General features: G+C 35.2%; 2 protein-coding genes across 2 annotated transcripts; both read left to right on the top strand.

Moving 5' to 3' along the window:
- Positions 1 to 6,244: 6,244 nt before the first annotated feature.
- On the top strand, positions 6,245 to 7,435 carry LOC137646701 (uncharacterized protein PF3D7_1120000-like). The gene has a single exon (XM_068379809.1). It carries the CDS (start codon positions 6,245 to 6,247, stop codon positions 7,433 to 7,435), a length of 1,191 nt encoding a protein of 396 aa, XP_068235910.1.
- An 18-nt stretch (positions 7,436 to 7,453) lies between these two features.
- LOC137646700 (synaptonemal complex protein 1-like) lies at positions 7,454 to 8,080 on the top strand. The gene has a single exon (XM_068379808.1). The coding sequence runs from the start codon at positions 7,454 to 7,456 to the stop codon at positions 8,078 to 8,080; it is 627 nt and encodes a 208-aa protein (XP_068235909.1).
- Positions 8,081 to 15,448: the final 7,368 nt, after the last annotated feature.

Here is a 15,448-nt window from a genome sequence, read left to right as displayed (position 1 = left end):
TTTATCACAAAAGTAAGTTAAATTTAAAGATAAAAGGCGTTGAGAAATCTAGAAAACTACTACTTCTCTTCGTTTTTAGCAATCCAAATAACGACAAAGTAAGTCCTCCTGAATAATGACAGGTAATGCATGAATGGACCTCTCCCTGAACAAGATGTCAAACCAGCACACAGTTTTCAAAGAAGGCAGACTGTATTGTCATCACTAACAATTTGCATTTAAAATGAGTGTTGTTGGAGAGTCAGAATAGTTCGGCCCGTGTGTGTGTGTGTGCAATAAAGAGACTTCCATCCTACTCATAATCATCAATCATTCTGGAAAAGCCCATCATCATTCTTTTTCCCTTTCCCACTCAGCGTTGAAGAGGATGTGTGTTATGTGTGTGTGTGTGTGTTTTACCCTTCTTTTTCGGGATTGCTGGAATGGAGCGGGCAATCTTCCGAATGCCGATTGGCTTAATAAAAAGGTATCCAAGTGATATCGGTATTCCGCCCTACATACGGTTCAGTTTACAGTATCTAATTAAGAGTAAATAGGATTCTGGTCAGTATTATTTTACTTTTATGATTGCCAAGATGGAATTTTAAAGGAGAATGGCATTTTCAGTATGCGGAGTTAGGACTGATTTGATAATATCACCTCAAGACCACGGGATAACACGATAGCCAAAGGAGTACATAAATTAACCTGGTTACCATCCACTTAGCTTAAGAGAATGAATTGCCCGATAAGAAAATAATGACCAAAATAAGAGGGAGGAAAATATCTGTAAGAATTAAGAAGAAAGAAACTTGCAATGAAGTGAACTCTCTCCTCCAAAGATAAGACATTCAACTAATTCGCAGAAGTTAATTGCGAAGATATTGTCAAACTGTCAGGGAATGGCGATTGTTCGTTTAAACTAGTGAATTTACGCCCCCTGAAAGACCTCATCAGCTTCGGAGGGAACTAAACAGGTATTTACTGCACGAGCCAGAGAACTTACTAAGGGATTAATTAAGAGTCATTGGAGAAAAATGGCCCGCAATGCACCAATACTCTCACTCTCTCTCTCTCTCTCTCTCTCTCTCTCTCTCTCTCTCTCTCTCTCTCTCTCTCTCTCTCATAAATGATAGCTAGGAACTCTCATAAATGATAGCGAGGAACACTCTCTCTCATAAATGATAGCGAGGAACTCTCTCTCTCTCTCTCTCTCTCTCTCTCATAAATGATAGCGAGGAACTCTCTCATAAATGATAGCAAGGAACTCTCTCTCTCTCTCTCTCTCTCTCTCTCTCTCTCTCTCTCTCTCTCTCTCTCATAAATGATAGCGAGGAACTCTCTCTCTCTCTCTCCTCTCTCTCTCTCTCTCTCTCTCTCTCTCTCTCTCTCTCTCTCATAAATGATAGCGAGGAACTCTCTCTCTCTCTCTCTCTCTCTCTCTCTCTCTCTCTCTCTCTCTCTCTCTCTCATAAATGATAGCGAGGAACTCTCTCATAAATGATAGCGAGGAACTCTCTCTCTCATAAATGATAGCGAGGAACTCTCTCTCTCATAAATGATAGCGAGGAACTCTCTCTCTCATAAATGATAGCGAGGAACTCTCTCTCTCATAAATGATAGCGAGGAACTCTCTCTCTCATAAATGATAGCGAGGAACTCTCTCTCTCATAAATGATAGCGAGGAACTCTCTCTCTCATAAATGATAGCGAGGAACTCTCTCTCTCATAAATGATAGCGAGGAACTCTCTCCCTCATAAATGATAGCGAGGAACTCTCTCCCTCATAAATGATAGCGAGGAACTCTCTCCCTCATAAATGATAGCGAGGAACTCTCTCCCTCATAAATGATAGCGAGGAACTCTCTCTCTCATAAATGATAGCGAGGAACTCTCTCTCATAAATGATAGCGAGGAACTCTCTCTCTCATAAATGATAGCGAGGAACTCTCTCTCTCATAAATGATAGCGAGGAACTCTCTCTCTCTCTCTCTCTCTCTCATAAACGATAGCGAGGAACTCTCTCATAAACGATAGCGAGGAACTCTCTCATAAACGATAGCGAGGATCTCTCTCATAAACGATAGCGAGGATCTCTCTCATAAACGATAGCGAGGATCTCTCTCATAAATGATAGCGAGGATCTCTCTCATAAATGATAGCGAGGATCTCTCTCTCTCTCTCTCTCTCTCTCTCTCTCTCTCTCTCTCTCTCTCTCTCTCAAATGATAGCGAGGAACTAGATGTCATAGGTATTACCAAGACCTGGATTCAAGAAAATGAAAAATGATTTTATCGGAATATACGGAATTATACATTATATACAGAGGGACACAAATGGTACTAGAATTTGTCAACAATGACTTCCTCCATCAGTGGGTTAATAAACCAGCAAAGGGAAACAACGTGCAGTACTTGATACTGTACTAACAGTGAAAAATTTAGTATCCAGTGTCTCGGTAAGCGAAAATATTAGGAAAAGCGATCATAGAAGAGTTAGGTTTCAGGTAAATGTTCCTTATCTAAAAAAAGAACATTATAAAAAAAAACTTGACTAAAGACAAAGTAACTAGATACAACTGAAGGAATACACCACGAATTTAATACGACTAAACAGGGAACATAGATACGCAATGGGACTCCTTTGTAAAAATGTATATATTAAAAATGTATTCCGCCTAGGAAAAAAAAATTAACAAATGAACTCCACAACCCAAATGGTTCAACAGAGAAATAGCCAATCCAAGAAGAAGCAGAGACAGGAATCATAAATGAATGGGTCCACAGCCTTCAATTCATGAAATTCCCAAACACAAAAAGTTAAGCAGAAATAAAGATAAAACTAGAGAGAACTACCAAGATCAATTAAGAGAAAAAGAGTGGCTTTAGCTAGTAATAAAATCCGAAATGAATTTTTTGTATTTGTAAAAGTAGAAAACTAATTAATAACCATATTGACCCGGTAAGAGACTCCAAGGATAATCTTAAAAAAAATGATTTGGAAAAAAACTGAACTGATGAATGCATATTTAACAATTGTATTCACTATGGAAGAATCAACCACTAAACAGCTTCATCTTTACAATGGATGATTTCAAAAAGAAAATGAAGGGACTCTGTAAATCGAAGGCACCCGGTCTAGATGATATTCATCCTAGAGAGATTATAGAACTATTAGAGATAAACCCAAACTTTCACAAAATGTTCCGAAAGACAGCCAACGAAAGAGAGCCACCACAAGGATTAAAATTGGCAATGTTCCTCCAATTTACCAGAAGGTACCAAAAGAAGAACCTGGCAACTACAGACTAGTGTGTTTAACTTCAGTGCCTTGCAAATAGTTTTGAATCATTTATAGTAGATTCAATAATAGAACGGAGAGAAAAACAATCTTCTGATAGATGGCCAACATGGTTTTAGACAAAAGAGATCCTGTGTGACAAATCTTTTGGAATTTTTCCATAACATGTTTAGCATTTATGACAAACGCAGGACAATAGACATCATATACCTAGACTTTCAAAAGGATTTTGACAAAGTTCCTCATAAAAAATAATGAGTAAAATTACAACACTAGGCATCAATGATGAGCCAGCTGAATGGATCTAAAATTGCCCAACAAACAGAAAAGAGAAAGTTGTAATCAATGGAAAAACCTCAGACTGGACAGCTGTTACAAGGATCCATCCTTGGCCCATTACTATTTCTGATTACATTAATGACTTAGATTCGAATTAACTTGCAGAATAGCCAAACTTACAGACAGTACTAAAATAGGCATAAATTCTGTTATCTCAGAAGATGTCGAAGCATTAAGAGGATCTAATTAAGTTTGGGGAATTGTCCAGAAAATGGCAAATGTCTTTCAACTGTGGGAAATGCAAAGTTACGTACAGTTAGAATCAAAAGAACTCCGACACTCGGATGATATCTTTCGTCATATGTCTCTATTGCTCCCATGACAAAACAGACAAGGTGTTGCTCTTCTTACTACTCCAACGAAATGGGCGGAGCCTTATCCAACCTCAAGGAACCAAACACAGTAAAGGGCTGTCTTTGTTAGCAAAAGCATACAAAAGTTACAAATCAAGTTGCCATATTTCAATGCTTCATTATCATTTGACGTCTCAACTATCGACTGCAAATACAAAACACACATTATATATATATATATATATATATATATATATATATATATATATATATATATATATACTATGTATACATACATACATACATACATACATACATACATACATACATATATATATGTGTGTGTGTGTATTTTTGTATAATATATATATATAATATATATATATATATATATATATATATATATATATATATATATATATATATATATATATATATACAGTATATGTATACATATATATACATACATACATACATACATATATATATATATATATATATATATATATACATACAGTATATGTATACATATATATACATACATACATACATACATATATATATATATATATATATATATATATATATATACATACATACATACATATATATATATATATATATATATATGTGTGTGTGTGTATTTTTGTATAATATATATATATATGCATATATGTCCGTGTGTATACATATATACATATATACACGTATATATATACATGCATATATAAAAAATACACAAATTCATATATGTATGCATGCATACATATATATACAAAAATACATATATATATATATACATATATGTATATATACATACATTACATACATACGTATGTATGTATGTATGCATGTATGTATATACATACACATATATACACATACAGAAATACACATACATACATACATCATATGTATGTATGTATTATATATGTATTTTTGTGTGTGTGTATATATATATATATATATATATATATATATATATATATATATATATATATATATGTATACATATAAATGTCTCCAGGAATTTGGAAGTCTCCGAAGGGCTCCGGGCTCCTATATTGCATCGAAGATTATTATGATTATTATGATTATGATTAAGTTTAACACAGTCTTCTGAACGAAGAAGAGAAATATTTTGGAAATCTATCTGAGGAGTTGATGATTCTAAATGTCTCCGGGAATTCTTGAAGTCCCCAGAGGGAACGTTTAGTGTCAAGAACACTTTCCTGAAAATATAGCTGATTCAAGCTCAGGATCTGCATCATTGAATATGATTTTCAAAGCAAACAAAGCGATCGGAATGTGGATGGATATCATCGAAAATCTTACAGGAAGATTCGGCTGGCCTCAAAAGGCAGGTTCGGCCCTTCTGGAGCAGAATCTTGCATGCGAGGACATGGCTGTACAATTTCTGGGACAGTTGCGAACTCTCCAGGAGTCGTTGGTCTTCAAATGGTTTTCGTTGCTACTTCCAGAGTCGCCGCGCTTTGAAGACTGCCGTGCAGTCGCCTCTCAGGATGGATTCCTTAGCAGGTGGCTCCAGCGCTGTCCTTGGATTGGGGGCTTGTGGAAAGCCCGCGAGGAACTACGGCGGTGCGAACTTGGATTGCGCCAGATGGAGAGAGAAGCATTAAGATTCAAAGATGAATTGAAATCAACGTGGTTCGTTGGCAAGCTTCTCTCCGGATTTGACTTGGGAGAAAGGAAGGAAGAAGCCCTTTCGAATGGAAACAAGAATTTTTGCATCGGCATGGCTGCTGCTTCCGTCATTTTTGGCGGAATTATGCTTGCCAGGAGGAGGATGGCTGGAGAAGATGTGAACAACAGCTCTCTTGAAGAATGTGTTCCAGAAATGGAAAATGGATGCGAAAATCTACTGGACAGAAATGAACTCAAAATGGAAGACTAAGATCGGACAACTCTCTTGGAAAATCTCGAGGATGAAAATAATAAGTTACAGGGACAAATTAAAGAAATGGGAAGAATAGTAGAAATGAATAAAAATCTGAAAGGGGAAAAAGACCTTCAGATGAAGGAATATGAAAATTTACTAGAAGTTCTCAAAAACGAGAATGAAAGTTGAATAAAAATCAAAATGATGAAACAGAACAACTAAATAAATTGAAACGTGAAGTTGATGAATTGAAGGTAGAAAAGATGACACTGAAATCTGAATGCGTCGAAAAAGACCTTCAGATGAAGGAACACAAAAAATTAGTAGAAGTTCTCAAAAACGAGAATGAAAAGTTGAATAAAAATCAAAATGAAAAAAAACAGAACAACTAAATAAATTGAAACGTGAAGTTGATGAATTGAAGGTAGAAAAGATGACACTGAAATCTGAATGCGTCGAAAAAGACCTTCAGATGAAGGAACACGAAAAATTAGTAGAAGTTCTCAAAAACGATAGTGAAAAAATGAATAAAAATCAAAATGAAAAAACAGAACAACTAAAGGGATGGAAACGTGAAGTTGATGAATTGAAGACAGAAAAGATGACACTGAAATCTGAAAGCGTCGAAAAAGACCTTCAGATGAAGGAACGCGAAAAATTAGTAGAAGCTCTCAAAAACGAGAATGAAAAAATGAATAAAAATCAAAAGGAAAAAACAGAACAACTAAATGAACTGAAACGTGAAGTTGATGAATTGAAGACAGAAAAGATGACACTGAAATCTGAATGCGTCGAAAAAGACCTTCAGATGAAGGAACACGAAAAATTAGTAGAAGCTCTCAAAAACGATAGTGAAAAAATGAATAAAAATCAAAATAAAAAAACAGAACTAAATGAATTGAAACGTGAAGTTGATGAACTGAAGGCAGAAAAGATGACACTGAAATCTGAATGCGTCGAAAAAGACCTTCAGATGAAGGAACACGAAAAATTAGTAGAAGCTCTCAAAAACGATAGTGAAAAAATGAATAAAAATCAAAATGAAAAAACAGAACTAAATGAATTGAAACGTGAAGTTGATGAACTGAAGGCAGAAAAGATGACACTGAAATCTGAATGCGTCGAAAAAGACCTTCAGATGAAGGAACACGAAAAATTAGTAAAAGCCCTCAAAAACGAGAATGAAAAAATGAATAAAAATCAAAATGGAAAAACAGAACAACTTAATAAATTGAAACATGAAGTTGATGAATTGAAGGCAGAAAAGATGACACTGAAATCTGAATGCGTCGAAAAAGACCTTCAGGTGAAGGAACACGAAAAATTAGTAGAAGCTCTCAAAAACGAGAATGAAAAAATTAATAAAGATCAAAATGGAAAAACAGAACAACTTAATAAATTGAAACATGAAGTTGATGAATTGAAGGCAGAAAAGATGACACTGAAATCTGAATGCGTCGAAAAAGACCTTCAGGCGAAGGAACACAAAAAATTAGTAGAAGTTCTCAAAAACGAGAATGAAAAGTTGAATAACAATCAAAATGATAAAACAGAACAACTAAATAAATTGAAACATGAAGTTGATGAAATGAAGGCAGAAAAGATGACACTGAAATCTGAATGAGTCGAAAAAGACCTTCAGATGAAGGAACACGAAAAATTAGTAGAAGCTCTCAAAAACGAGAATGAAAAAATGAATAAAAATCAAAAGGAAAAAACAGAACAACTAAATAAATTGAAACATGAAGTTGACGATCTGAAGGCAGAAAAAGAGAAATTGAAAGCTGATACGGTGCATGATTATGAAAACCTGGAATTTGTGTGCAAAATAAAAGACCTCCAGATTGAGCAAGAAAGAAAGTACGTGGAAGAGTTTAAAACTGAAAATGAAAAACTGAAGAGGGCGCAGACTAAGAAAACTGAGCAACTAAATAAATTGAAAAGTGAAGTTGACGAATTGAAGATGGAAAAGGAGAAGCTGAAGGCTGAGAAAGCAGAAATTCATAACACTGAGAATAAGGATGAACATGAGAGATTATTGATGGCTGGATTCTTTGCGCAGATGAGTAACAAGCCCAAAGAGGCGATAGATATTTTCACCGAGGCCTTGACCCTGAAGACTGACAACGAAGAAGAAACAGCTCTTCTGCATTTCCTTCGTGCTGAAGCGAACGCAGCCACTGAGACGCCTCGTAATATGGATATTGTATTAGACTGTTCAAAGGCTATAGAGAAAGGTCTTGAAGGGTGGAAAACGTTCATGTTATGAGGGAGGCATCTCGTTAAACTTGGCCTTTTCGACGCTGCCCTGAAGGACTTCGAAATGGTAAAAATGAAGAAATCAGAGAATTTCTTAAAAATCATAGAAGATACTGAAGCACTGCAGAAGCAGTGGGAAGACAAGGGTCACTATGAGGTTCTGGGTTTGGAACAGACAGCCACAAAGGCAGAAATCGGGACAAACCCCAATTCCTACAGGAAGCATTCGAGGAGAAGTACAAAAAGGTGGTTAATGCTAAACTGATTTTGGCGGACGAAAGAAACAGAAGAGAATATGATGATGAGCTACGCCATCAGAAGGAATATGATCAGTGGGAAAGGAATGGTGGCCAGTGGTATCGCCAGGAGCCACCAAGGCACCAGCAAGGGCAGTGGAACCAACAACGGCAATACAATCGATGGGAACATCGGCAGTACAATCAAGGAGGACCCCAGAAAGGAAAAGCATCGGCAGTACAATCAGGGAAGACCAAGAAGGGAACATCGTCAGAGGAACGACCAAGAATACTACTATTAAGGCTTTTACGTTACATAAGGGGAAAACCATTGCAGTTTAGTGCTGTGAACATAAAAAAAAAAGAATAAATAAATAAAAAAAAATCCCCCCCAAAAAATATAAAAAATAAAAAAAAATAATAACAAAAATAAAAAAAAAAATAAAAAAAAAAGATTTAAAAAAAATGAAAAAAATATTTTTAGTATAAGTTTCAGTTGAGTTTTGCAGTTTGCAAAAGAAAAAAAAATATAAATTAAAAAAAAAAATACAAAAAAAATCCAAAAAAAATTAAAAAAATATAATTAAAAAAATATTTTTAGTATAAGTTTCAGTTGAGGTTTGCAGTTCGCTGTGAGCATAGAAAAAAAATACATATGTAGTGGAAAAATATTTTTTAGTATAAGTTTCAGTCGAGTTTTTATAAAAATGTCAAGTGGAATCCGGCCTTCTAGATGCAAATGGAATATTCTACAAGATGGACTCAGCAGAGGGAAGAAGTCCCACTTGTTATGGAATGCACTGTTCCTTGACAAAGATTCACCTGTACAGTTTCTTTGTCAGGTGGACAGATGCAGAAGAAACAAGTCTGACTTCTTTTAGTTAGCTGTTCCCTCAAGATATCTCCATTGTGCTGGGATAGTGGTATAGGAAAAAAATATTAAATGAAAAATCCCCTAAAAATGAAAAAAAAAAAAATTAAAAATGCCAAAATAAAACCAACAATCCAAATAAATACATAAAATTCCCTCCCCCACAAAAATAGTGGAAAAATATTTTTAGCATGAGTTTCAGTTAAATTTTGCAGCATAGTCCTGTGAACATATAAAAAAAAAATAAAAGGAAAATAATATTCCCCCCAAAAAATGGTGGAAAAATATTTTTTATATAAGTTTCAGTCGAGTTTTGCAGTTTAATGCCGTGAACATTGAAATAAAAATGAAAATAAAAAAATAGATAGGAAAAAAAAAATTAGTGGAGTTATATTTCAAGTATGTTTCAGTTGAGTTTTACAGTTTAGTGCTGTGAATATAGGAAAAAATGAAAAAATAAAAATAAATTAAAAAATGAATATCCAAAAAACTAGAAAATAAAAATAAAAAAATAAAATGAAAAAAAAATCCAAAAAAATTAAATACAAAAACAAATAAAAAATCCAAAAAAAAAAAAAAAATATAAATACAAAAAAATATTTGATGGAAATATATTTTTAGTATAAGTTTCAGTTAAGTTTTTAGGAAAAGATTAGCTTTAGTTTAGTCAATGCCAAGTGGAATCCGGCTTTCCAGATATAAATGGAATAATCTACAGATGGACTCCAAAGGGAAGTAGTCATACTTGTTTTGGAATGCTCTGTTCCTTGACAAAGATTCACTTGTACTGTTTCTTTGTCAAGTGGACAGATGCAGAATAAACAAGTCTGACTTCTTTCAGTACGCTGTGTCCCCTCGAGATGTTTCCATTGTACTGGAATAGTGGAACAGGAATATGTTTGGTGATGTGAATATATATATAAAAAAATAGAATAAAAAGTGGATTCCGGCCTTCCAGATACAAATGGAATAATCTACAAGATGGACTCGGAGGGAAGCGACACTTGTTTTGGAATGCACTGTTCCTTGATAAAGATTCACTTGTACTGTTTCTTTGTCAAGTGGACAGATGCAGATGGAACAAGTCTGACTTCTTTTAGTACGATATGTCCCCTCAAGAAGTTTCCATGGTGATGCCATTTAGTGATCTGAACATAAAAAAAAAGATAAAAATTGGATTCCGGCCGTCCAGATACAAATGGAATAATATACAAGATGGACTCAACAGATGGAAGAAGTGACACTTGTTTTGGAATGCACTGTTCCTTGACAAAGATTCACTTGTACTGTTTCTTTGTCAGATGGACAGATGCAGATGGAACAAGTCTGACTTCTTTTTGTACGATATGTCCCCTCAAGAAGATTCCATTGTAATCCAGTAGTGGAACAGGAATATGCTTAGTGATGTGAACATAGAAAATACATAAAAATTGGATTCCAGCCTTCTAGATACAAATGGAATAAACTACGAGATGGACTCAGCAGAGGGAAGTGACACTTGTTTTGGAATGTACTGTTCCTTGATAAAGATTCACTTGTACTGTTTCTTTGTAAGGTGGACAGATGCAGAAGAAATAAGTCTGCCCTTTTGTTGCGATGTTACCCTCAAGAAGATTCCATTGTAATGGAAAAGTGGAACAGGAATATGTTTTGCGACGTAAACATAAAAAAAAGACCAAATTCGTGGTTACTTTGCTAAATGACCTAAATATCTCTAAATTTTGCAAAACTTTTATTACTTTAGAAATGCATATACTATTGAAATGTTTGCTTTTTACATATATTTCAATAGTCCCTGCAAAATTTCTTGAAAGTCTGAATAAGTCTGACCGCCCATGTAAAGGCTTAATGTAGATTTATGTAAGGCCGAGTTGAGCTTAGCGTGAAACAGGGGGTCTTTGTCCCCTATGTGAGAACAGCCCCGAGTTGAGAGTGGTCGCTATGTTCTTGACATAGCCCAAGACATAGGTTATCAGGAAATGCGAGTTAAAAAGTTAGCAGAAAATAACCTTGGGTGGTCCTGGCATCTGGCCTAGAAGGATTATTAAATATTCTAAACACCATGCATGCTGAGTTAATTGAACAATGGTGTCCGATACTTATATCAAGATTATGAACAGAGTTTAACAAGCGTCAGGTTTTTCTCCATCAGTTTAAGATAAAAGTCAGATTCTGCCGTACAAACATGTGAACAGTTTTCAAAGTACTACCAACCTGAAGTACTTAAAATAACCTTTTGAAAAATAACAGGTCTCAAAAAAATTGAAAAAACTCAAAATTTAATTCTTCTAACGATATTACATTGAAGACTGCCTGTTTCTCAAATTTTTAAAACATTGGTTTCATCCTATAGCCAACATGAAATAACTTCGTTACTTGTGGTCTCCCTCTGGACATATACTGTACATCAGAGAAATCAGTGGGCTAATATCACCCAATATCAAACCAAAGAAAGGTAAATTCCAGAGAAACTGATATTTCTAAAATCAATATTTATAGAAAGGAGACCAGAAATAACCAGGGTAATCTATCTAGGTGCCATGTCCTCGACGTGGGCTCTCAATTGCCTCCACCTGGTTCTGTCTCTAGCTCTCTGTATAAATTGTCGAGCTGCTACATTCTGATTTACATCTTCAAGCAAGCTGTCCAAACCAGTGTAATAAAACTAGAAAAATAAAGACATTTAGTGTAAAAAAAGAAACGATACAATACGAACTGAAAATGCTAAGCTAATAAGGGAGAAAAACATTGCTTACAACCTTGAAATTAACACTTGCTGTGATAATCGGTCATGCGTTATGTTCTTCGGGGCTTTTTTGTTTGGCAAACGTAAGATACGAGCGGTTGGGGAGGCGAAGTTTATTTATGAGTAAAGGGCTTCTTAGGTTTATGCCTACTTTATGTCTTTGGTGGTTTGCTTTAAGGGTGGGTAATATGGCGGCTCCTCAGACTTTAAATTTATTGGGGGAAGTAAGTTCTTTAAAGCGCACCCACCATTTGCCCCATTGGTACCATATTCTAGATAGCTTTTGTGCATTGTTTACGAATTCTGGCCCAAAATTAGTTCTTATTTATATATAATTCTGTTTTATCTACTGAAATCCTTGGTGTCTTGTTCCTTAAAAGATAATGTGACTTTATTCTTTTTTCCTGTCGTTTCACACATTGCATTACAAAGACGTAGCGCAACAGATTATCGGTATCTAGATAATATCAGCTTAGTTAGAAATAAAGATTGTATATTTAACACTGAAATGGATGATGCGGAGTTTAAGGCTGCCAACTAATAATAATGAGTTAATCTGTAACATAACGGGTATGGAATGAACATCTTGGCCCTCCAATCTTCTTCGATTCTTACTAATCTCACCCCTTATCGCTCTCACCCCTTCTCGCTCTCACCCCTTCTCGCTCTCACCCCTTCTCGCTCTCACCCCTTCTCGCTCTCACCCCTTCTCGCTTCCTCACCAACATTCTCTCTCTCTCTCTCTCTCTCTCTCTCTCTCTCTCTCTCTCTCTCTCTCTCTCTCTCTCTCTCTCTCTCTATAATAAATGATAAAAGATAGCGTCGTGTTTATATCCCCCACTTACATAAAACTCAATTCCAAAATGAATATCATCTTGAGAAACATTACAAGTTCCATTCTCTTAGAGACATGATGTTCGGGAAGTGAATCTTTATCTCACTAAGAGTTGGAATTGTTGAAAGGCAAACAGGCAAGAATGGAAGTAATAATATGGTTTCTGGAAGGGTTACAAGATTTCGGTAAGTTTGGATAAATGGATAAATGGCAGGAATTTAGAAGGTAAGAACTAATTACGTTTGATAAGTCCAAAAAAATATCTTGCAATTCCAAATTATAAAAGGGCTCAGTGCGCGGGCCAATACTCACGTCGACAAAACTTGATCAAAATTTACGTTTTGGTCCAATTATTATTATTATTATTATTATTATTATTATTATTATTATTATTATTATTACCTCCGCCAATGATGTCATGTTTTCACCTCTGTCTATTTGTTTGTCACCAACCTAACTCAAAAGGTTACGGGCGATTTTTGACCAACGTACTACAAATTATTAAAAGCGATGTATTCAGGCCGAATCTCTCTCTCTCTCTCTCTCTCTCTCTCTCTCTCTCTCTCTCTCTCTCTCTCTCTCTCTCTCTCTCTCACTCTCTTTCTCTCTCTTTCAATGTCATTTAGGCCGGTATAACTCATGTACGGTATTTTTTATTACTATTATCTTACATCGAACCATATCTGAAAGTACTTTTTCTTTCATTAGTGACTTGAACAAGACTAATGCCGAAATAATCTAATATAGCTGTTAACGAAAGGAATTGTTTAGCTGCGATACTTCAATAATTTCTACATGATTTTGCAGATTCATGATATATATATACATAAATATATATATATATATATATATATATATACACATAAATATATGTATATATACAGTATATATATATATATATATATATATATATATACATATATATATATATGTATATATATATATATGTGTGTGTGTGCGTGTGCGTGTGTATCAGTATATTCAGTATTTGCAGCGGATATTCGAAACTTCAAATGATAAAACAGAATGAAATAGGGCAACTCTATTTGTAAAATTTTAATGCTTTCACTAGCAAAAACACCCCTTTGCTGTCTTTGATTCGCTAAGGTTGGAGAGGGCTCCACCCATTTCATAGTAGTAGTAGTAAGAAGAGCAACACCTTGCCTGTTTTGTCATGGGAACACTAGAGACATCTGACAAAAGATTTCCAGAGTGTCTGCGTTCTTTCGATTCTAACTATACACAAGTTTATACTCGTAACCAACAAACAGGTTACTCATTGCTGGGTTATGAAATAGAAAGTGTGGACTAGGAGGAAGATCTCGGGATTATTATTAGCAAAGATTTGAAGTTCACCAAAGAGCATAAAAGTTGAAAGGAAAACATAGAAACTATTAGGTTACATAAAGAGACTATTCAAATACAGAAACAGACATTGTACTACAGCTGTAATCATCGTTAGTAAGACCATCTACAATATGAGGTCCAATTCTGGCCTCTTAAATATTCAGAAGGATATAGATAAACTGAAAGCAGTACAAGCTAGAGTCACTAAACTAGTTCCAACACTAAGGCAGTTAGGTAAAGACGGAGGCTGGAATGTTTGAACTTATTTGATCCACAAACTCGATGAATAAGGGGGCCAGTTAATAGAGGCATTCAAAATTCTTGAAGAAATGACAAATGTAGAGTACAACAACCTCTTCACGCTTAGCACAAACCAGTCCAGAGGTAACGACGGAAACAAACTGGAAATGAAAAGTTACAAAACTCGATGTGGTAATTTCTCCACCTAAAAAATGGTAAATAAATGGAACAGACTTCCAGCGGATGTGGTGAATAGTAACATGGTAAACGAATGCAAGAGTAAGTAAAACAAGATCAGAAAAATTCTCTAAACGTTTAAATCAATTCGCACTACCTAAGAGCAAATGAAGCCTCCACAGATGTCGTAAAAAACTAATTCCTTTTAACTCATTAACTCGCTACTCAGTGTGTGTGTGTGTGTGTGTGTGTGTGTCCCGCATCCATCCATCCATCCATCCATCCACACACTCTCTCTCTCTCTCTCTCTCTCTCTCTCTCTCTCTCTCTCTCTCTCTCTCTCTCTGTCATTTAGGCCAAATTACATAAAGAGTGGTTTACATACTAGAAAACATCAAACAAGCTATAGCAGATTGCGTTTAGGATATAAGTATTTGTGTCATCCACTCTCTCTCTCTCCTCTCTCTTCTCTCTCTCTCTCTCTCTCTCTCTCTCTCTCTTCTCTCTCTCTCTCTCTCTCTCTCTCATTTAGGCCAAATTACATAAACAGTGGTTTACTTACTAGAAAACATCAAACAAGCTATAGCAGATTGCGTTTAGGATGTAAGTATTTGTGTCATCCGCTCTCTCTCTCTCTCTCTCTCTCTCTCTCTCTCTCTCTCTCTCTCTCTCTCATTTAGGCCAAATTACATAAAGAATGGTATACATACTAGAAAACATCAAACAAGCTATAGCAGATTGCGTTTAGGATATAAGTATTTGTGGGAGGTGACAAATTATAGAAATTCCAACATAAACTGTCGTATGAGTAAGTTATCTGATGGACACAGGTTACATCATTATATTAAAGAATGCAATGAAATTGAACGTTTTAGAAGAGAAATTAAAACTTTGTCATTCCATGTTATTCCTCGGACAATTCTTGG

Source organism: Palaemon carinicauda, chromosome 9 (genome assembly GCF_036898095.1).
Source record: "Palaemon carinicauda isolate YSFRI2023 chromosome 9, ASM3689809v2, whole genome shotgun sequence".
Lineage (NCBI taxonomy): Eukaryota > Metazoa > Arthropoda > Malacostraca > Decapoda > Palaemonidae > Palaemon > Palaemon carinicauda.
Note: the sequence above shows the minus strand (reverse complement) of the source record. Positions and strands in the feature narration are given on the sequence as shown.

Coding starts and splice junctions, on each gene's coding strand:
- LOC137646701 (XM_068379809.1), top strand. CDS start 6,245: ATGACACTGAAATCTGAATGCGTCGAAAAAGACCTTCAGATGAAGGAA.
- LOC137646700 (XM_068379808.1), top strand. CDS start 7,454: ATGAAGGAACACGAAAAATTAGTAGAAGCTCTCAAAAACGAGAATGAA.